The sequence below is a fragment of the Thunnus albacares genome, chromosome 5 (assembly GCF_914725855.1).
Source record: "Thunnus albacares chromosome 5, fThuAlb1.1, whole genome shotgun sequence".
Lineage (NCBI taxonomy): Eukaryota > Metazoa > Chordata > Actinopteri > Scombriformes > Scombridae > Thunnus > Thunnus albacares.
This window is the reverse complement of record NC_058110.1, coordinates 8,523,454-8,547,986: the sequence shown is the minus strand read 5'-3', so window position 1 is coordinate 8,547,986 and position 24,533 is coordinate 8,523,454. Positions and strand designations below refer to the sequence as shown.

General features: G+C 41.3%; 1 protein-coding gene across 2 annotated transcripts in view; it reads right to left on the bottom strand.

Annotated features, from left to right (window-relative positions):
* The window catches only part of prex1 (phosphatidylinositol-3,4,5-trisphosphate-dependent Rac exchange factor 1), an 81,305-nt gene extending 57,211 nt beyond the window's left edge, over positions 1 to 24,094 (bottom strand). Inside the window, exons 1-3 of one of the 2 annotated variants that reach the window (XM_044351158.1) lie at positions 23,835 to 24,094; positions 4,903 to 4,968; positions 4,530 to 4,652 (exon numbers count right to left, since the gene is read on the bottom strand). In XM_044351158.1, the coding sequence (XP_044207093.1) occupies positions 4,530 to 4,652; positions 4,903 to 4,968; positions 23,835 to 23,849 (204 nt within the window). In that variant the 5' untranslated portion in view covers positions 23,850 to 24,094. Of the gene's footprint in view, positions 1 to 4,529; positions 4,653 to 4,902; positions 4,969 to 22,848; positions 23,782 to 23,834 lie in introns of those variants that run through there. The other variant, XM_044351157.1, reaches the window with a different exon arrangement.
* Between the last annotated feature and the right edge of the window lie 439 nt (positions 24,095 to 24,533).

The window sequence follows — 24,533 nt, the reverse complement described above, 5'->3', positions numbered from 1 at the left end:
AACACCTTTACAAATACGAATGGTAACCAAGCCAGCATCCTGCATAGGGACGGATGTGCAGAAGAGTTGTGGTTTTACACCCCCCCCCCCCCTCCCTCACACACACATACAAACATAACTCATGACTGCATCTGTTCATGTGTCTTGTTTTACATGGTAACCCAAAAGTTGTGACAGAAGAGGCCAAACAAAGCTAACAGCTCTTTTTATAGAATCCCAAGTCTCCGCTCCATCCCGTTCTCTTAACCAGAAGAAGCTGAAAATCTTTGTAGATGTGTAACACAAATGAGCAGTACAGTGTAAACGGTGGGCAGCTTTTACCACACAGGCAGGGAGGAATACTAACACACCCAAAGCCACGTTTGGCAGGGGATTCCAGTCTAAAATGACTACTGGGAGCAACAGCTGGGCCAGCATATGGCGTGAAACCCCACATATTGTCTAACTGAGTTAAGACACTGCACAGCTAGAGGAAATAAGTGCAGAATGTACATGTACCACTTCAGCCAATTTGCTCATATGTACAAGTACATTTAATGTTTAATTATTTGTATTTTGTATGGTCTGATAATGACAACAGATTCTGAATCCTTGCTCAGAATATGGATAAATGACTGTGCTGGTGTCAAAATCATGTATATTCAACATGATTCATTATTCCTATTTTACAGACTGCCATTGTGCCACTCTTGTCTATTTCTTTCGAAAGGTAGTATTTACAAAGTAAGGGGACTTTACCACTCACAGTGGTATTTTGTCATAAAACACAGGCTTCCTCATTCATCACAACAAGACCACTCTGTTAGTACAGCAGTAACCAAGTCCCCAAACGAGAGAGTAGCGTGACAATAAAAGTGGTAGCCCACAGCACAATGCAACATCAAACTGTGTTGACTGAACAAATATCAAATAAGTGCATGGGTGCAAACCGTGTAATGTGTATATGTGAATTTTAAAAGCTTCTCACAATGCTGTTTTGTAGGAAACATGATTTGAAAACATATTTAATATGCTTTATAAAGTAATTAAAACATGGCAAAACACCAGCACAGTCCATTTAAGTCGTATTCTGAACAGAATAAGCAACTTCACTTACTCAATGTCTTCTGCCTATATGTTCTCCCCAATCATTTAGCCAGTAAAGACAGCTTGCTATAGTGAACATGCTCAGACTGTGCAGGAAACAGGATGACATGTTTCCATGCATCAGTATGCCAGACAGTTCAGGTACAAGAAACCTTAACAAGTTATTTGGGATACTCTGAACTAAACTGTTTCAGGCTATTGTAAAAAGAGTATGGACCAACTCACAGACAGAATACTTCAGCAGGCTGACTATTACGGGAGTGTTTAGGGACATGTAAATGTAGCCGCTGTGTATCCATTTACGCTTACATGCTCCTGGATATGTTGGCAACTGCAGCAGCTGAACCTGAAATAACCATTTCATCTCTCAATCACCATCTGCAATTGAACCCTTCTGTGCACAAAAACAGCATGCCTCTTTGCAGCTATGTACAATCAAAGCCCACTCTGAGGTCTTTCCTTTCCTCAGGTGACAACAACTACACAGTCAATTCAAGGACACTTAAATTAGCTTGAATGTGTTACCAGGGTCAAAATGTGAACCTTTAATTTCCACAGTCAATTTCATTCATCAGGACTACTCTGAAAGACATCACTTGTACCCAGAATAGCTCAAAGACTCTGGTTGTCGCTTTGATAAACATAAGCCTTTATTTGAATTCTTCGTCATTGGAATGTTATTCCGGAGGCTAGATGAGAGGGTAGTATCACACATCGAGGAATCGAGTCAAAGCAGAATGGGTGTAGTTCAGAAAGTGCATAATGACATGACTGTTGCCTCTTGCACACTACTCATATACACTCCCAGAAATAGAGCAAACATTGACGTCTCTGATTTCCCCTCTAACATGTGATTACTTTTTCACCTTTGCAGAGTTTGAATAATCTTACAGATTGTGCACTTTCTGAACTTTTGCCCCAAATAAATGTTGGTTAAAGCTGCAAAATGTTCTATATTCATTATTACTGCTGAAGAAACAATGTTGTGACATCTACACACTGAAAAACATTTTAGAAGATGCAGCCCTGCTTAAGAAGACTTGTTTTTTTTCAAATTTAAAATCAAAGACTGGTGACATTTTACATTCACAGCCTCCTAAGCCATCTTGGCAACATCTGACTTTGAATAGCAATGAATCTTCCCATTTTTCTCCCCTAACTGTGAGTGGCAGACAGTCTTAAAGAACAATGCAGGAGGTTAATCAAATCCCAGTCATGGTGTTGACCTCTGGTCGAGGTCAAGGGCTATGGCTGGAGGGCGCCAGACAGGGCCAACCAATTGGCTGAGAGGTGTCAGTGTTGAAGGAGACAAAGGTCATACGCTGGAAAGGGAAGTGTAATGGATATGTAGCAACAAAGGTGGTGTGTGTGTGTGGGAAGCGCAATACCTCAACAGAAAGAAGCACAAACACAGTGGCGCACATTATCACACAGAACGATGGAAAGAAAACACAACCGTAAATAAACACAAGAAAGTAAAAAAAAAGTGTCTGCATTTATATAATGTATATACGTAATTAAGCATATTAGTGCTGAAAAGATGATTTGATTGACAGAAAATAAAATTGTTTAAAGGATAAGGCTAGCATTATTCTATATTTTTCTTTTTGTCAACAAAGACCAAAATCAACAATGTGTTCATCCGTCTCTCAATACTTTCTGATTTGCCTTCTCTGCTGATACCACACATTCATTCCTACTGAAACTCCTTCTAAAAAACCACTCAGTAGTTTTCTATAACAGCTGGTTACTGTTGTTTTGAGTAAACATTACTCAAAGGAGTAAATAGTGCATTCATTTGGAACAATTATCAGCTGTGGATTAATACACATTTGGTGCATTGGTGAGTATTTACGGCAGCAGGATGATGTATGTGTGATCGATGCAACTACAATCTAAAACATATGCAAACATTCATTATATTATAGTATTTACAAATTTACATGTATCTGCTGTTTTTATTTCTATTTTTTTACATGACATCATAGTCAAATCAATCGAACAGTGCTGAAATATTGCTTCAATTTATTATATAATTGCTACAGAGACATTTATTGAGTTTTGTTTTTTTATTATTATGAGTCATCATCATACCTGAAATTGAAATCCAATACAAGCTTGAGTCACAAAGGTTTCCTTCCTGTCATGAGACTGAGTCAGACTTGAGGTAAACTGAAATAATAGAGCCTAGACTCTCCCTTTTAAATGCATCAGTTCACTTAGAAATCCAAGTACCTGCAGCCTCCTTATTACCCATCCAGTCTGACCTCTATATCTCCCAGCCTGACCGCAGAGCAATGGAAAAAAATCGTGTTGACCTCCTTTAATCAATTCTCCGCCCTGACACTTTGCCCGACAGACTGAATGACCATAACGCCTCGCATATGTGTGAAGGTACGTTTTGATGAACTGATTCAACAGCTTTCCATAGGTGTGATTAAAGGTCATTCGTGCAACAAACTAGTGGTGGACAGATTATTATTTATTGTGTCATGTCACTGCAGAGGTTTGGTGTAGTTCAAAGAGTGGCATACACCTATATAAACATTTCTCAAAGGCAAAATCTGCTCTAGAGGTTGAAATTATGTTAGCGGTTGAGTTAAATCTCGGTAGGGCCAAAGATCGACAGATTTCTGCCCCAAATATTAGATTGAAGCCAGGTGAAGAAAGCGAGGAGCACAGACTTGTGGGGTTATTGCTTCTCTGACAATGAGATTTTTCTGCCTCTAAGAAACTGAAACTCAAATCTGCTTATGGTGTCCTCCTGCAACACTGTCCCATAAGCTGTTAGAGCAAACCGATGGTAGAATACCTAGCTGAGGTGTTTTGTGCCTTAGTGAAAGTAAATTGAAAGATAGTTTATCAAAGAGATACAAACAGAGAAAGAGAGAGAAAGGGTTTGAGATTGAGTGCTACCAGCAGAAGCATTGTCCCCTCGCAGAGTGACACGCCATCTCTTCCTCCCCGGACACAGACCCTTCTTTGTTTGTTCCCTGGGGCCAAACGAGTTCAAACAGAGGGGAGCGGAGGGGGTGGGGTGTGGAGAGGAATCTTTGGATGGGAGGATGGAGCGCCAAAGAGATGGCAGAGACGGCGACTTGCACAGACTGAAGAAGAGAGATGGAGGGAGAAGAGAGACTCTTTTGCCTGACAGGATGCAGGCCTGTTTGGAAAAGGAGGAAAGGCAGAGGGGTGGAGGTAGTTTGTGGGAGTGTGTGTGTGTGAGGGGTAGGGGGAGGGTGCTGGGGGGCAGTCCAGCAGATGGGAGGGGTGTGCATGTGAGAAAGAGAGAATTAAGGGGTATTTTCACAGTAGGCTTTGCACGCTTTCCCTGCATCTGTGGTTACGGGTAGCCCATGAAAAGAGTTTGTGTTTTTTGCGTGGAGGAGGAATTCATGCATGTGCTCCCGTACGTGGTGTTTCTGTGCGTGTCATGCACTTACAAACTGGAGGAACACGTGTCCCAGTGCATGCTGAGGATGGGGTTCAGGCTGCAGACTGGCCTCCACGGCAGACAACACCTCTTTGTGCAACTCCAGGATGTCCTCAATATTGGAAAACAGAATCTATAAACAGAGGGATGATGTAAAGGGAGGGGACACAGAGGAAGGAAGAGATAAAGAGGGATGGGTGAAAGGAAGAGAAGGAAAAGGGGGAGGAAGTGACCAACAAATGGATAAAGATGTGGGGAAGGAAGGCAAAAACTGAGAATAAATATTTTATCTGAGCATCTCAGTTTAGAAAATCAATTATTTTATCTTGATATCTTGACCTGTGGACTTTTGGCAGCTAGAAGAACTCAAAAGTCAGTCATACCTTGACATGTTCGGGTGAGAGACACTGTTGGTCACCTGTAGTTTGTCTGATTCTGTGCAAGAATGCCTGAGGAGAAAAAAAGAAAAAAAGAAATTGTAAAACATATGCATTTCATGTGCTTCTTTGTTGACAAGGCAGTGGGGGATGAAGCGTTAACATCTATAGACATAAAGGCGTAGAGAGTTTGAACATCCTGACACAGTCTATCTATCTAGCTATCAGTCTAACTATCAACAAGACAAGGTTTTGGCAATCGTGAACCATCTCATATGTAAACAAATATGGCCTGGAAGTGGAAAGCCAAGTTCCCTTTACTGATTATTTTAAAATGTGTATGCACGTGCTCACCACTTTGAGGAAACAGATACAGTTGGTTTGGTACACACAAAAGTACATCACATCACTTTGCATGAGCACTCAAGCCTTAGAGCAAGAGCAAGTCACATGTACAGCACGCTCACATACTTCACAGAAAATTGGCTTTCATGGTTGTAGACATAAATGTGTCACAGTTGTTTCACTGTCCCTTAGGTACCACAAAACTTTCCACTATATGACAAGGGATGTTTTTTTTTCCACTGTCTTGTGACACTTAAAGCTAACTGTATGGATCCTCTGTAGTGGAAGCTAATGCACCTGAGCATTCAGCTGTAAGACATCAGCCAAAATAACTGCTTTATCGTTACAGCGTCTACACACACACTTCACCATAATAGGCTCATGTCAAGTTGAGCTTTGGCTGTGTGTGCAGTTTTGTGTGTGTGTGTGCTTGCCAATCAGAATTCTGACTTAGGAAAAAAAAAAAAGAATGGTGAAGAGAGAGGAAGCGAATCTGCAAACAGTTTCCTTTATTCTCTCTTCCCTATTTCTCTGTCTATCACCCAGCGTCTGACAGACTTAACCTGTCTTGGTCTGACTGTCTGCCTCGTCTCTGTATGCCAATAGTGTCTTGAAAAGAATGGGATAAAGGAGAGGAGATATGTATCCCCCGAACTGCCAAATAAAACACTTCTCCTGTAGCCTCCTTCATGCTGGCAGGCTCCTGCTGATGTGTCTGTCTTGCATTTCGGTGCCTCATGTCTGAAAATTGATAGCTTGCCACATGGATGAAGGGTGTTACAAAGAAAACAAGTGTTGAGTTTAAGATTGCATGTACAATGATTCTGAAAATCTAAGTATTAATGAAGGTTACGATTGTTGTTCTAACCTCTAAGCAACTTCTCACCTGCCACTTCAAAACCAGGGTTAGGGTTACCAGAACAAATTTGAAAAAGCATCTACAAAATTGTTAATTAAGGGCATTTTCACACATGTAGCTTGTTTGCTTTTGCAGTCCAAAGTTGCAAACTAATGCCATGCGAAAGCAAACTGTTGTCTCATTGGTCACAAATCTTACCGAAAAAAAACATGGAGCATCAGCAGCGTGTGTGGCCAGACCTGTTGAAATAGTGTCTTTCAACAGGTCTGTGTTTGGCTAGTTTGTTTCATTGCGTTTCTTTGTTTAATATACCAGTGTTCGTTAAATGAACAAAATATCCAGTTCTATTGATAATCTGGACTGTAACTTGAAAACTATGTCCTGACACATCTAATTTAGAAGATGATGATATGCACTCATCAGAGTCATTCTCACATGACAGTTGTTCTTCAGACGGTGCATAAGGTAAGCTTAGAATAAATGTAGGCCTATGACTAGGCATATTTATCATAAGTTTTTTCATTAGGCATCCAATAAGCTGAGTTATGAGTCAGTTGTTCTGGTTGGTTGAGTTGATCGTTGATTGAGTTTGGGTGAACTAACCCTTTATAGGAAACTGTTGCATACTCTGTACAGTCACACCTATCATCAGCCTAGTACATGTATTACTTACAGTAAGTCACTGGCCTGTAATGAAAGACTTGACACTTGTAATCACACATTTGCTCTAAAGATAGAAACCAGCCAACCAGGCAGTCAAGCAGCAATCATATCATTTCCTAAGAGACCAAACACTTTGGGAGGATTGTCTCCAGTTTTTTTTTTTCACTCTTTACTAGCTTTTGCGTAGGTTGAACCAAAATAGAAAGCAAAGGTCCTTAATAGTGAGCTGCAATCTTGCTAATTAAGACTAGCATTAAAGGGAAGCAGTAGTTCTCGTGTTCTTGACTGGTTTTGGGAGGGAGCTGATTGTGCTCGAGGCGTATACTAATTAAATCTCCCATATGGCAACTTGTACCGTGTCCACACTGGAGGAGTCACTCATGTGAGAGATTGCTCCCTGGCAGAGGAGATGAGAAGAGGCAGGAAACAAGGCTTTTCCTCTGTCGCTTTCGGATGAAGGAAGCAAGGCAAGGCTGGGGTGGGTGCAGGAGAGAGAGAGAGAGAGAGCAAAGGATGCACAGAATGAAAACAAAAAAGGGGAAGGCACGATGTTGGAGCACAGGTTGAGCTAAAAACTAAAAAGTATCCAGACTTCAGAGTCCTTCTTTATTGACAGGATCATTCACTCTTAAACAAAATGTGCCACGCAGATGTGGTGACAGGGGGATCAGCAGGGAGGATGGTGGGAAGGAGCAACAAAGAGATCCTTTCAGTCCAGGTCTCGCCCCAACATGGCCATTCTCACACAGGGTTGTATTGGCTGTCTTCATTGTTCCATCACAAAGCACACAGGTTTATTTGGAGAGAAAATTGGAAGCTTTCTCCGTCCACCATCATGACTGAGACAGACGACAGAACAGAGCACAAACTGGGCATGCACACCAAGCACGTCTGAATTTATTCAATCTCAGGATTTTTATAGTCTGGACTGTAATGTTTTGAGAGCATGATCGGAATCGACAACAGGAAATAGGCCCAAAAGAGGGTATTATGGGTATAATTGGAAGGATGTTGACATCTGATGGACAGCGGTTCATTGTGCTTGGAAAGACGAGCATTATAATTAAGTAAACTGCAGTCTGGACTGATTTTCATATTCAGCTTCTTGAGAGCTTTACAGGAATGACCACGGACAAGTTTAACTTCCTGCCAAGAGAACTGACAAGTCTGTCATACTTAGCAATAGTTATATGGAGACTGGAATCTGATTCATCTTGACTTCCTCCATAGCCCAAATCTGTAACTTGGCAGGATGACAGGCTACCAATACTCGCAGAATAGCTACGTGTAAATCCATGTGACTTTTGTAAACAAGTTCTGATTGTCTTTGTAATTTGGCAGTGCAAGCGAAAAGTAAAAATACAACAGAGTCGATATTTCCCCACTCTGGTTTTGGATAACAGAAAAGAAGCAGATGTGATTGCACCCTCAGATAACTCTCAGCATATTACAAGTCATGCATCATTTGCATGGAGAGGACAATACCTCTGAGCATTGCGCACACACACACACTGACATTAAGATATGAGATGAATATTGAAAAAGTCATCTTTTCCACAGTACTTAGTTAAGCCAGTTGTTATTGGGGGGGAAAAAAATCAAACATGAAAAGCAAACACACAGTAGTCATGACAAACTGTAACTCTACCCACTGGACACAGTTGTTAAGCTCATTACTTCTTAATCAACATGCTGAGAGGCAGCAGGATGCGGCTGGCGGTCCTTGTTTACTTTGGTATCTCCATCTCGGGTGACCTTTCTGCCTCTTTTCTGACATCAGCACATCGTCATCGGTGAACCGATGGTGTGTAATTATGTTTGGAGGATGATCAGGCATTGAGGAATAATGTTTCCATGAATGATTAATAACAATATGTCAGATTTGTCTTTCAGTTATTGTCTGAAATCCTATTCAGCCACATTTCAAGCTCCTAACCCACAATGGCGATGAATTTTATGGAGATGAAACAGGAGATGATTATGTTTTGAAAGCCTTCTGCCAAAAGCTAATTGTGGTCTTTGAAAATACAAATCATATATCTCCTTTTCTGCATAGGTTGCCCTAGGCAGCTCTCATTAGATTGTGTGCAAATGATGCGTAGTTACTCTTCTAAAAATGGTGGTGACATCAATCAATGTGTTAATAATAGTTGGTCAGATGGGACACAAATTCATTTTTTGATACCCTTGGACTCATAGTTATGACTTATGAGTGGCTGCACGGAAGGGGCTCAGCTGCTGCACAGAGCACAACAGAGATCTTGCACATGATGGTCTCTTGCCACAAGGTGATGGGCTGTTAGGGGAAACTGCTCACGATGCAATCCCACAGGAGACAATTAACAAAACCATAAAGCTCTTTGATAGACCACAAAGTAGCTGCCAAGTACAACACTAATGCAGACTTATACCACTGACATATCAGTATGGTGGAGCCAGAAATGTCCAACAACCTCCACAAAGGAAGTTATCCAGGCCATGAAAAATACACAGAATTAAAGTCATATTAAAAAATGTTAAACATTCAACTTTTTACATATTTCAAAATGCAGACTGAACTTGCATCTATCAGATGAAGAGATATAACAGAATGTCCTAACAGCTATGAACAGTCAGGCCTTTAATAGTCCACACTCACATTCTCAGGATTATCCTCAAGTTCTTCCTACTGCTCAATAATTTTTCTAAATAATTTCCCTCCTTACTCATCCTCGAAAGTCTGAGCATTTTAAATCCATTCATAACAGAAGTACCTGCAGCAGCCTGGCAGCAATAAGCAGGTATTAGCAAAATGTCACCTGTTATTAAAAATTTCTTGGCTTCTCTTTCTTGTCGAGTGCAGGGACCTGACAGAGCCACTTAAGTGATGTATGACAGGCTGGGGAAAATTGTAAGTCCGTTTCATGATTTATATGGTCTAGACTAAAGCTAAAAATGTTTTAATAAGCTATTTACTGCTGAAGCCAAACAGATGAATGTCTTTGCCTTAAGAATGCATTTGGACTTTTATATTCCAGGAAAAAAGGGTGAGACATTCAACAGGCTGACTGAACTGTGAGAGCCAATTCTAAATCACCCCCGAGTTCTCAGAAACAAGCCTGTAAGCTTTGTATAGCATGTTAGCTATTTTCTTAGCATTTTCACAACCTCACACCCCTTCCTCTGCCCTCATTTACAAACTGTTCAAGGGTGTTTTCACACTTGATTTTTCAGCATTACCACTTCAAGGTGCTGCTTGCCGCATTATGGCATAAATGGTCCCGAAAACAATGAAAAAAAGCAATAACAATCAAAGTGTCTGTGGTATGTATTTTCTGTGCTTACAAAAGTATCACATTAGATGCAGATGTGACATGAGCAGCATACAAAGCAGTTATCATCCCCTTCCCAAACAGCTAAAGAAAGTCAGGGTTCAGCTTCCTTTACAGCACTTACACAAAAAAATAAACTTAAAGCTACAAAAAGCTGCCAAATGTTTGGGGCATCCCATAAAGCTGAGTCACTGTCCACTTTATTGCAATAATTTATGTGCAAGAAAAGACTGAAGACAAGTGAAAAAATCCCAAACTGCAACAGAAGAAGTGCAGACACATGCCGCTGTCGTTGTGTTTGTGTGTGGCATGCAAACAGGAAGTGAAAACAGAGCAATCAAACTGAACAAAAGCCAGCGTTTTTTTTTTAAAGAAACCGAGATCATTGACAAGATTTTTTTTCCCTTTCCTTTTCTTTTCAAGCAGTGGTTCAACTCAGCGGGGAAGGAAAATAAACAGTCGACAGAATGAAGCAGTGCCTCACGACACAAAAGAAGCAGATGTTGTGCCTGGACAGGAAGTGTGACTTTTTGTGAAAAGGAAGTGCCAGAAATGTATGACTGACCACTCAACTGTTGTAAAGTCTTGCACAGTTTTGTGGACATTGCAACAAACAAACAAATCATACAAATTTATACAGTTCAAGTTAGAGCTGAAATAATGAATCTATGGGTTGAGCAACAGAAAATCAATAAGCTATTAAAACTATTTTAATAATTAATTGTCTCAATAAAAACACTGTAAACTGAATAACTTCAGCTTTTGAACTGTTGGTCAGACAAGACAAGCAAACAATTTGAAGACATCTTGAGCTCTAAAAAAAACTGTGATGGACATTTTTTTCACAATTTTTTATTTTCATTTTGTATATGAAACAATTAATCAATTAATCAGAAAATAATCAGCAGATTAATCAATGATGAAAATACCTGCTAGCTGCAGCCCTGCTTTAAATTATTTAAATCGTGGACATTACTCTTAAAGCTGTAGCACAACAGTTGCACTGTCATGTTTTAAGGCACCAAAGATGACAGAATGATGAGTGGACGATCATGCTGTTTATTGCTATGGGCTGAAAGGAACGGATGGAAAAGCACAGCCACCATCTTCATTATTTACACATTCAGTTTCAACCTATGTCGGGCTTGGAACACATGCCATGTTCAAGCTAACATCCATCATCACCTGCCGCCCCAGACAGTGTGATCACTGTTTAACACCAATAACTGGTCTCATGTCATATGAGGAATCAGGCATCATCTCATATGACCAACAGCCAAAGGATCAGATGTAGACTGGGGGGTTTGCTAACTGTTGAGGTTTATCAGAGCGAAGAGGGGCCAGACAGTAAGGTGTGAAGACACAGACAGACCATATGCTGGTGTGGGCTCAGTGTTCGCTCCAGTGGACAGTGAGTAAGAGGCCTGCTGCCCTCGCGTCTGCCTCGTCTGCTTCTGCACAGAGCTTTCTACCTACAGCTGAGCCAGATTCATAACACGCTCTAACATCAGATTCACTTTCTTTGAGATAAGACCTTCACTTTCGTCTAGCGCTTTTTTAATCAGCTGGCATAGAGTTCACAAGCATACAAATACACATCAAGTTGACTGTAAAAACAAACATATAATGTTCCTCTATGATTTTTTTAAAAGGCTCAAATCTCAGTAATTAAGAATAATTTCTTAACACAGGAAAGTTTACACAGTCATTGTTACAAAAGTAAAAAGCAGCAGGAAAACAACTAGAGAGAAGTAAGGAAATGTCATGATTGTTAAACTCGGTCAAGTTGCAACATGGGAGTAAGTCAGATGTAGAGTCAGTCACACAGGGTCGGACCTTTCAGAGCTGCCGTCACACTGCTGGCAGAGAATGTTGCCACCAAGGGCACTCAGAATAAGGGCATTTTAATTTGTATGTTTACCTTCTGCAAAGGTTATCCATATTAAACAGGGATTAATGTCAAAATGAATGTGAGAACAAGGTCACACGGCACCTTGATTGTCATTTGGAAAGCTGCTGCGGTGTTCTACTGGATTGCATTATACTGAAAGGTGTTTTTAATATTTTGTAAAGTGAAACACAGAGGGAAGTCCCAAAAAATTGCATGTATAAAGTGAAAGTTGACATGGTTGTTGTGTTTGACCACAAACAAATATTTTTGTATAGCAGATTTCTATATATTGCTTATTGACCTACTGGACAAAGAGATCAATTTTACATATAATAGGATTCAGAAGAAACACTGACATATACGTCAAACTGACGTGTGTCACTGCCTTTCACTTCTTGTTAGTTCACTCATGTTCGTTAACCTCCATTGGGTAAACATACCTTTGTGTAAACTGGAGAATTACAGAGATGTGAAATTGACCTGATAGATTATGTACTTCCTGTTGGTCATAACAGCAAGTGCAACTTTACATGTAATATAGATCGATAGCAAAATGGTGTAAATAGTGACACATGTCAAATATGTCCATAGACCATTTCTTTGATGGAACAAGCCATTTTATAAAGTAGCCTTGATTAGTCTGTTTATTAGTGGGCCAATCAGGTAACGCCATCCAAGGCACGTCATCACTTTAATTTTTTAATATCCTACTTAATTATTCTCTTTGGGAGTAGATTTCTGTGTATGAGACTAAACATGGTGTAAATGGGGACAAGACTCAGCCATTTTTCTGTTTGCCCATCCCCACATCAGCATTCAGCAACAATGCTGGGTCATCTCACTCAGTTCAGATATCTCACAAGAGACCCCGTATATCAAGAACAGCTCTAACACTTGTCAAGGTTTTTCCAGGGAGCCCTGAGAACCCCTTTTCAATTTGCTTTGGTTCCCACACCTACTGAAACAACCCTTGAGCAGAATCACAGATCCACAGATTCAGGACTTTTCTATGCAAGTTCTCAGGTCCCCAGCCTCAAACTCTCTACCCCTCTTCATCCAAGAGAAAACAACAACAACAAGCTAAAAACAATGCGACCATTAAGGGTCTCTTTTTTGGGGGGAGAGGATTGGGGTGGCCAGCCACAAAGGGGGATAGGGCAGTTTTAGGGAGGGAATGAAGGCCATTTTGGGGTCGACATGGCATGAAATTGAAAAAATAAATGAAGAAATCCCCTCTTTGTGGCCTGTGTGCAGCAGAGCCAGAGAATGGCCTGTGGTGCTGCCACAATAAGGGACCCCAGCAAACCTTAGTGGACTCCTTTTCCTCTGAAGCTGTAATTCACATCTCTCCCCAACCCTCCAAATACTCCCTCACCTCGCCCTCCAACCAGTCCCTCGCTGTCTTCCAAGAGAAACCCTTTTTGGCAGAACCAATCGCCAAAACACAAAGTCTTCTTTGAGTTTTGTCCAGTTTTTTCTCTCTCTTGCTCTTACTCACTTCCGCTTTGAAGGACTTTAAACTTCAGTGCTCTTTCAGTGGCTCACATGGGCGGAAACTAAACGCTGCAGGGGGATGAGACAGTGGACAGAGGAAAGACAGACAGACAAATCAGAGACTTCCTGTTTAAGACTGCCTACTCATCAACTCTGTTGCATTAATGAGTGGATGAAGAACATGATAAATATGCGAAACACAAATTTTCAGTGACACTTGCTGTAAAAAATCTCTAAGCCTGGATCTGGCTCAGCAAGCTTCATCAGGCTATCAAAGTTCTGCTTTCAAAAGGTTTCACTGCCGCAATAATTTAAGCGTTATCATTGTCGTGCACGCCTTGTTTTTACTGACCAAGTTGACATGAAGCACGTCTAACTGAGGAGGGGCATTGTCACCTTCTCATTTTGCTAGATACTCCCACTTTCACAGTGGCTGTACGAGTTATAAATATTCTTTATGGTATCTCTACCCTTTCAGGTCGGTAGACAGCTTCTGCCACTCAATTACATACAGAAACTTCTGTCACTCATTACACATCTATAGGAACAAAATACAGAGAAGCACGCGATGCTCGTTCTCACATACTCCCCTTGTGATAATGGAAATAGCTTGTGATGATATTAGTGTGCCAGCAGACATGTCTTTTTATTTGTTTCCTCATTTGTGCATTGAATGTTAACAGCCAGCAATTCAGACTTGCAATCTGCTTTAACCTTTAAATCTGTTAAAATGTCCTAACATTACTCTATTTGACATTTTTATTTATATTCAAGTCTACAATGCTGAAATGACATATTTTCCACACAGGGAATGTTCAGCTTTCATCTGATCTAAATACTCATCTAATTTCATCTCTACCGGTGCTGACACTCAGCGCAGGTTTGTCTGCAAGTCCTTTTTTTCTAAGTGGTTCTCCTGTTAATGGGTGACATGTGGTGATCTGCAGATAACATCATGGACCAGATTGCAGAGGCCATCTGGACATTTGGACGTGTGTTTTTCGGTGCTGACAGACGTAGGGATCACAGACTGGATCAGAGTGTGGTGAGTGTGTTGTCGAGTGAGCCATCAGAGACCTGCGAAGCTTCCAACAGATCAAAGACCAGCTACGGAAAAAAAGATGCGGCACAGCTGAAGATTCAAGAAGCAAAATTCAGTTAGTAGCATTTCCTGCATTACAATAACTGATATAACCAAGCAAAAGGAAACTAAACGTGCCACATGTCATTCAGTTGGTCAGACATAAACACAGTCATGGGCACAGACGGAAAGAAAATGGTGGAAAAGACACTAATTTGTGTACAACTACACTGAGAAAAGATCATAACACCCACTGGTTCTGACTCAAATGTTATTTACCAACCTGATAGAGAACAGCATTTAATGAAGACTAGATAGAAGCTGGATAAAGCCCTTTCTGTCTCGAAAAGTCTCCAAAATTACTAATGCAGCTGACCTACATTCAATCTCAACTTCTCATTTTGAATGTTCACGTTCCTCCTCGCTGCTGAAAGAGAGGTTTCCAGTATCATTTTGATTCATAATATTCCATTTAAGCACAAGCAAAAGTGTAAACAGAAGTTACACCAAAAAAGTGTTAAAGTGAACACTTTAACACTGTTAAAGTGTTCTCTGTTACACTCTGTTAAAGTGTAACAGAGATATTAATCAGAGTTGACCTTACATTGTGAAAATCACATGTAATCATATAACAGTCATGGTAAAAAATCCCCATTAAAACAAGAGCTCTATTCACTCACATGTTTTTTTGGGGGGTTTTTTTTGCCACATATCTATCCTGATATGTGGCCTTTTCGTTTCCGAAAAGGTTTCCTGTCAGCATGTGGAAACAAAATCATCACGGTAACAGCTCAAGCATGTATGACTCAAGCCTTTAATAATGCCATATTAGTTGGCAAAAATGTCATCACATCGAACAAATGCCAAAATAAAAGCCCTTCAGCCACCAGGACCAAAAATTTGTCAGCAGCTGTCAGGAACAGTTATGACAACATATTCAGCAGCCTCTTTGACTTTGTAGGGTTAAATAACATAAATAGATCTCTAATTCACTAATTAGTAAAATGACATAGTTTACCTTAGAGCTAATGTTTAACAAAGTGACAATCATGGAAAAACATTATGCCGTACGATGGGTCACTACTATATGAGAAGTGTGGTGCATCTGTAACCTGAGATCAGTGTTTATTCCAGGACATGGATGTATGCAGTGAACTTGCATAACCACCTTGTTATTTTGTTTTTAAAGCCCTTTTTTTCCCCTGTACTTGACCTGATATATGCAAAGCTTTGTTTCTCTAACTTTTCCCTGAGCATGAAGTTAATAAAAACAAAAACAAGAAAGAAAAACATTATTGCATAAACCTTCCTTGTTTTTAGCTGTGTAAACTTTCCTTGTTCATAGGCCGGAAAAGTTCATCCAGCAATAAGGTTTTGGTTTTGTCTTCCTTGCATTACCTGACCACCCTCACACTGTTCCTCCACTCACTCAGGCTAAGTTAAGTCTAAAATAATAGACAAGAATGAACTGGGAAGGAAGCATGTTTCCTATCAACGTCACCCACCCACATATCTTACATGAGTAAGATTCTCAAGTCTTGCTCCATTCTGGACAAGTGCTCACCACATTTAATTGGACACATAGCCTACATTTCAAATGAGATCATTTGAATCGGTCTATGACTATGCATCTAAAATAGTGGACGTAAAATGTTTTTTAAATTAAAGTTTTACATTTGTGAGGCTGCTTCACTACCATAGAACAAGAAACAATAGAGGACCTACTTACTAATGTATTGGGCAGTGTGTGATGTGTGTGTGACACTCCTTCTTTGTTCCATTGTGTCATGTGAACGGCCTCCTGGCAGGACAGCGTACAGGCCAGGCATTTTACTTTGGCCTGCCCTGATTAGTCAAGACCTCAACAGTCCTGTAAATCAACCCAGGCTTTAAATCAAACATCTTTGCCATATTCTCTAAATATAAAATGCTTTGTGGAAAGTTGTTCTGTGATAGTTTGGTTGTCCAGAATTTTTCTATCAGGCAAATGACCTTTGACCCCGGAAAGAAGCCACACATCTGGTTGTACTCGAGAAAGCCAACAAACATTGTAAGCCTGCTGCCTCAGTTCCTAAGCCAAATGGAAGTTCCCGAGGGATGGCAAAGGTAATTCCTCAGAGTCTATGCCAAAATCAGCCTGCATGTATCCATCCATGCATCCCACCTTTAAAAAGTGTGCTCAAAACCATTCTGCACAGTTACTGCACCCCGTATCCACCATGAGAAAGTACTTGTCTCAACTTTGTCCAGGTCATGATCTCCAACGGGACATTAGAGATCTCATGTTGCCGTGCTTTTACAATTCAGACCAGGTCACCTACTGTATCGTATATCAGCCTGTTGAAAACTTCACAGAGATTTTCACATACACAGCAGTACTGTCTGTTATTTGTTATTTGCTCCAGTCATAAAAATGTCCCTGTTAACCAAACAGTGCATCTGAAAAGTATCTCTTGTCTGCAATCTTGCTTGGTCTGATATCTGACACAGGGAAATCTGTAACCTGATATAATGCTACTGACTTCTGGTTCATGACTTTCTTACCTCTACACATCTCAGATTCCACAGCACACACACTGCTTGAACAGCGTAACCACAAACAGCTCAGATAAACATCTAATCCATTTAATACTTTTTATAACCTAAAGGATGGCAATTTGATCATTCACATCCTTCCATACTGATGGTGTAAGATGATTTTTCTCCTACGCTGATTCACAGCTGTAAAAATCTGCAAATATCTCTTGTGGAAGGAGGGAGGGGGTGTTTTTTTGGCATCATACCTCCGGGTGTTACAGTGGTTTAGACTTGTTAACTTGAATTCCTAAAATTCCTGCTGCAGTCTTATGCTTCAAAGAAAATGGCTTATCAACACACATGACTAAAAGAAAAACACTAAGATTAAGTTGGAAACTGGTATTTACACCCCGTTTTATACAACACGCTGCACTATAATGGTTTAGTCTGGCACTGTAGCTGTGGCATAAGCTGCACTGCAAGGTACCAATTGTCCAGAGTGTGATGGAAGGGTGCACAGTGGCGACTTAAAAAAAGTAACGTTATGTCATGTGTCTGCACCAGAGGCAGCGGTTTATGCATCGATCTGCATAAACCACTGCGCTGTCGGTCATGCAAATAACTCTGACAAGTGATTAGCAAACAGAAGGCCTTCAAAACAGCCAGAGAGACAAGTTGCTTTGAACTCCAAAGCCCGTAGGATATGAAAAATAACATTTAGCATGACTGATTTCATGGGAGGGCACAATATTTTTAAACTAGAATGTTTCATTTCCCTCATTTGAACGCCAGCATCTGTCTCAAATGTATGCCACCTTCAGCATTTGAAGGTGCGATTAATCTGGGAGTTACGAGCTAGGCTATGTGATGAGACTCTCGTGTCCCGACTCTCAAGTCTTACGAAGCAACAGAGAGTTTAAAGCCCAGTAATAAAACCCTCACAAAACCCCAGCAGTCTGCCGTAGTAACACTTCTACCTGCTGTGAAGACTCCACAGGCTGTTTTTTCCCCTTCACTACTGCTATTACGTGATGTGTGCCTGTGCTTGGATGACTTCAACAGGGCTGAGCTTGCAGTGAGCTTGAAACCACCAGCGTTGTGGCCAAGATGAGAGTTCGAATCTGATTCTATTTATACCCCCCTCGCCCAGAGAAACTCGATGCTGGTCTTTCCCACCGAGTGGGGAGGGCCGGAGAGATGGAGCGGAGTACACAAAAAAAAAAAAAAAAAAAAAGAAAGAAAGAAAGGAAGGTAGACACGGAGACACAGGCTCAAGTTTGGAGAGGAAGCTCCAGGCTGGCTTCCTGTATGTCTGTCTTCCTGGGCATCAGTCGGATAATGTGTGTTTGTGTGCATGCACACGTGTCATCCTGTTTGCTCTGCTCTGTGAACCATGTCAACAGTTACTGCAGGTGAAAGTGTAGAAAAACATCAGAGAGAGAAGTGTGAAGAAACTGCAGCTATATAGCGTACGTGCAGCACCACACAACATAATTTATCCACACAAACACATATCAGCAGTGGACATGTGTGATCTCACTTGTGTGTGGCCCAAAGCAAGGGTCACAGAAGGCGGGATTTCCAGATGTTTCCTATTATCCCCCAGCACTGACGAGACCTTCCTGGTCACCCTGCTCTCCATCTCTCACTTCTCAGAATCAAGAAGGATGGTCAAAAGCTGACTAATTTATAGGCCACATTATTCCACTGTTGTCTTACTGGACACCAACACAGTGTGGTCCAAAAAAAAAATCCAGCAGTTTTCTAAAATGGTAAACCCTCATTTTTATGGTTTTGAAGGAAAATCCCCCACATCTACTGGATATGATGCCACTGACCATATTCCTGTCATTGATAGCCTACATTTTAGTGCATCATGGCAGGGAAAATCCAGTTGTCTGGATTAAATCAACAAAGTGCTGCCCTACAGAAAATCCCCACTAATCTTATGGCACTAAGAAATGATCAATTCAGACACAAACAGGGGAATTTGTTGCAACAAAAGCTTGAAAAGAGCAGTTATCACCATAAACTTGGAGTTGAATATGAACCATCTTGTTTAAATGAGACTGATTTCATTCTGCTCTAAGGAGGCAATGCAATGATAATAGTGAGCAAAATGAATCCTCTAATCCCTCTTTTCACACCCCCCAACCCCCCCCCCTCCCCCTTTTCACCTCTTCTCCTCCCACCATCCCTACATGCTTCCCTCCAGCATGTTGGATGAGCTGGTTGGCGCTGGTAATTGCCAGGGGATGAGTGACATGCAAAATGGCTGAGATGCCAAAGCCGGATAACCATCTCTTTTGTGTGTCATTGCAATCATTGCGATTGAGAAACGATGCTGCACGAGGGCCAGAGATCCGGGAGGTTTTGGAAGAGCACAAAGGGAGGTGGAAAATAAATCAGTGATAAGGCAATAGATGGTGATGTGGGCAGTCAACAGCGAGCTGCCATTCAATCTGCTACTGTTCAATTTCCATTATGGGCGTGATGGATATCTACGAGATCTCTGTGAGACTGAGGTTGCCTATACATAAGAGAGAAGCTGATTTTTTTTTTTTTAAAAATCAAGAACCGCAACATTGATGATATATTTGTTCACTAGAATAGCTCAACGAAGACATGACATCATGTCCTGACTTCTCCAGCATAGCTACTGACAGTGAGAATATTTCAGCAATCTAAACCTCAGAGTAAATGTCAGTTCCTCCGAATCAAAACTTTATAGAGCTTGTTCAACATATGAGACATGACAGTGGTATCAGGGGACTAGAAAGCATTGCAACCTCAAACCATGTTGTGTTTTCAGTCATAGGTGCAGTTCACTTTTCTTGACTGGGGGAAAACACCTCTCATTGTCTAGCTCCTACATTATCTCTATCCCCGTCCTCGTGCGCATGTACAACCCACTGCTCTTGCATTAACATACCACACATTCCCAGTGAGCTGTCAGAAGGCATTCTGGGAACTGCAGGAGATCTCAAACTGAACTACATGTGGCCGTTTCAGGGCAAACGTCACACTTATCATCGCAAAATAACTCAATCAAAAGCTCAGAAGACACTTTTCATTCGCCGTCACTGCTTTAGCCTCTTCACAATGAGGGACTCCCCCCCCGACCCACTTACCCCACTCACCCCCCCCCTCCCTCACGCTGAATCACTCTGTATCTTTACTGAAACCATATGTTGTGAGCTCCCACAGCCAGACTTTCCTTATCAACACCACAGTGAGCTGCGTGGTGACAAAAAGCCTCGGCTCCCACTGAGGGAAGGGGAGCAGGCTCGGCTGGACCCCGGACGGAGAGCATGGGAGGGATTAGCAGAGGATTGGCACTGGTGGAGAGGACTGATGTTTCTTTTCTCCTTTTGTTGTTTTTCCGAGTGTCCATGTTCTCCATTATCAATCTAAGCTACTGAGCCCCGATGCCACAATGTCCCCCAAGATGGAGATTCAGTGGATTTGGGATGGTCTCGCATGTGAACACAACATATACAATGGGGTACAGAGCAGCGTGTTTTGGCATCAAGGCTTGTTTACTCAGTATGTGCCCATATGTGGTGACTAGTAATGAGGACAGTCAAATGCATCTATCCAAGCAGTGTTTATTAACAAACTGCAAATGCACAATTCGCAGTTTACCCTGAATCCAAATAAAAATCCCAAAGGCTTATCATGACGAGGGAAAATATGGACTAAATCTCGACACATTTGACTGCAGCCTCGGCTAAACAAAGATCGCTCTATTCAAAGACACAGGTGATAACAGAATTTCCCTCCCGCTTGACTGTATCACTCCACTCTGGCTACACACCGTATGGCTTAAATCAAAGAGATGGCAACTGATGTGATGATGGGGAGGAGCATAGTGGAGGGCACAGGCACTGACAGCTTTCAGATGTCCACAGGAAAGGGAACCCAGACTTCTCTGATAAATCTGCGGGTCTGTGTCTTTATCATTATGCCGGAACTGGGTTCGAGGGAGGTCAAAGCTGTCTCTCTGCTGTCTGGTCTGTATTGTAACAGAAGATAAGCAATGACTGACTCTAGTGTAACCGAGAAAGGAAGCAGTGCAGCAGAGATTGGCCCCTGAATGTTAAAAAGCTGCTTTTTCTTTTTTTTTTTTTTTTTAAACACGAGTGGAATTTAAATTCATTCAGTAAACTAATCCAGGGTTCGACGGAAGCTGAATTATGTGGGCATGCATCACTGACTCGAGGGCTGTAAGATCATTGGGTATCTTCGTGACACTGGAATACTCTGAACGGTCTGTACAGAATTACCTCGAGAACTTTGAGGAAGTTCCTAAACATGTGACAAAACAAGAGAAAGAGGGAACCATTGCCGTGTTTGACAAATGCTTGCCAGATGTTGAAATTGGAGAATTCACAGAATCATTAGCATGTTCATAAAACAGCCTTTTATCAGCAAGAAAAATGAAAAACAATCTGGGCGAGCCTTTTTTTTTTTTTTTTTTTTTTTTTTGAGTCAACAGGGTGGAAAAGTGAGTAAGAGGGTAGTCTGAATCCCTAACCAAAGGGTGATGCTTTGTAGCTGACACTGACCTTTGACCTTGTTGTGAAGCACACAACAGCAAGTGAAAAAAAAAAAAGCATAATAATGAAGTTACACTATTTCTGTCGCATTAAATGCTGCCAATTTGGAAATTTGGAGTCAACCACATAATGATTTCGTCTCAGCTGGAAGCAGAAACCACCTGCACAGTACATGTACCAGATATGACAAGTCAAGGATGAGGGGAGGGGAAGGACAACAGGAAAAATGACAAGGACACAAATTGAATAGTCTCCTGCAGGTGGGAGCCATCTATGCTGGCACTGTGTTGGTGGCTGAAAGGAGTGTGTAAAATTACCAGGATGTTCATTCATCAAAGGCAACGGATGTACAACGAGTGAATAAGTAACTGTGCTGAAATGTTTTTCTTATCTCAATCTGGAAAAAGAAGGTGTGGTGTTGCTGAATTCTCATGAATATCTATTTATTTGCAAAGCCGGTGTGAATTGAGCTCTTCTTTGATTGTTTTGAACCTGAGCTTTAACACACAATGAGGAGGTGTGAATGATGCCCCCCCCCCCCCTCCCCAGCCTTCATGCCCATGTGGAAAACCTCACGCATGAATCGTAACAAGTCTGCCTAGGAATAGACCATGAGTCTGCCTAGGAATATTTTTGACACTGTCTCAATTATTTCATTGTTGATATTTGGCTAATGTGCAGCAGGTTAGACTCAGGTAAATCCATGCTTCCATCATTACCAGCAGGCAGGCTGCCCTCTCAGAAGCAAAGCTGTCAGCAAGCCTGTGAAGAAAGCCACGTTGTGCAGCAGCAGCTGTAAACCAGAGCTGCGAGATGTGTCTAACTCCTGCAGCATGTTTAAATGTTTAAATATAACAACAACACAAGAGAGAACAATCAACTCCCAGAGAGGCTGAGCTCTTGAGGAGAGCGTCAACCCGAACACCATATGAATTTCTAGCGAGTTGTCTTCATAACCAGCCGGTAGACTTACGGCAGGTAAACATATTAAAGTGAAATCCTTCTTGCAACATGTGCCGGCTGATGTGCTGGATATGCGCCGAACTAAAGAGTGTAGAATATCTTTTCATAAAATGTCACCCTCTGCAACTTATGAGGCTTGTATTTTTGACAATAGGAAATCCTTCCTTAAATTGAAGGATTCCTGACTATAGTTTGGTGTGATGTTGTGCCCGAGTAGGAGATAGAGGAGCATAAACACAAGCCTCAGTGAAAGGTAATGTCAAACTTACCGACTGAAGGAAAAGCAACGTCCGAACATAATCCCTCTCGGTGTTTAATATTTCATTTAAAACACAGAGCCTGAGCCGCTGCTGTCGGTCCGAGTCCTTGGCGGCGTGGATACCGTTCTCCTGATGCCCGTCTTCCTCTTCCATGCTGGTAATTCAACCCTCACAAAAGGTTGCTCTCTACAGAAGTACTGTGCTTTCCCTAAGTATCCACACTTTGCTGAGTTGTTGCTTCAGTCCATTTTGGAGCATCAAGTTTTCCAAAAAAAAAACCTCCCGGGGATGTGATGCGCAATGCACCACGCACAGGAAATAAAGCTCACCAAAAGTGCCAAACAACAGGCGGAGAGCCCGGCTGTGTGGTCGCAACACAGCTGAGCGCAGGGAGATCGGCTAAGACCAGAGACACGACAGAGAGGAGGAGGGACCCAGAGCCAGACTTACTCAAGGGCCACAGTTCACCTCTGCTCTGACAGCTCACTATCCACACAGTGAAATGTGCAAATCAGCACAGAGGATTAAAATTACCACATATTGTAAATTAAGTGCTATTTTAACCAAACAGAAACAAGTACAAACATAAAATACTGAGACAAAAACAAATTGGCCCACAAGGTCATCATGAACTGTTGTGTTTCACTGTCACATATTGTCTCCCTCTCTAATAGATTTCAATTACATACATCTATTAATGATTATGAAATTAGCATATTTATAGCCCAATTAAGAATAAACCTATCTTAACAAAACTATATTTCCTTAACTCCACCACATGCTGCTAAATAAAAACAAAAACACACAAAGACGCATTCATCCTTCTTAAGTTAGATAAAAACAACAGGCCTCTGTATGCTGGCGATTAAATATATATATAAACAGAGTACACAGTAAGTTTTTAAATGACTGGTCACTGCCTACAATGCTATTAAAACATTTAAGACATTTATAAACGAACTTAAAATGTGTCAAGTAGCTAGCTAAATGTTTACCTGTTTTAACCACATCCATTTAACAGCTACCTGAGAGGAAAGCGCCCTCTGCTGGACTCACATGAAGGTGCAACTCTCAGCTGCAGAGTGCAGATGGAGGTCAGGTACTGTCAACGTCTACCAATTAACAAAACCATCTCCGGTACATGTAAGGTCTAAAGAGCACTTCACTTAAACATATTGTAGCACAGAGTCGTCTCGTGCCTATTTCGACTTCGGTTTGTCCGTATTTAACGCGGGCTAATTTGGGTCTCGTGCGAACTTGACGTCAATCGCAACATATGATGTAGCCCACCTGTCGGATCTTGACTCGAGCTCAGCTTTCAATCTCAGTTAATTGTACTATTTATAGAACACACAGCTGTGTTTTGCATACATTGGAAGTTGTGGTAGACAAACAAACTGTATTCTCAGTCAAAATACGTTAATGTTTCATCGGCCTCAATGTGGAAGTGAGTTACACCCAGTTTCACAGGTGTCGCCCGAGGCTGTGCGCCGTTTTATCATGTCCGGTCTGTCTCATTTAATCTGTCTGTGATGCAAATACTCATAACAGAATAACTGAACTGTCTGTGTTTTATTCTAATATTATTTTGGCTCTAACTAACAAGGGTTCATTAAAATCTAGAGCCTGAGTTGCTTCTGAAGAGAAAAAGTTATCAATTAAATATTAAAAAGTAAAAGTGGAAGTTCATTTTA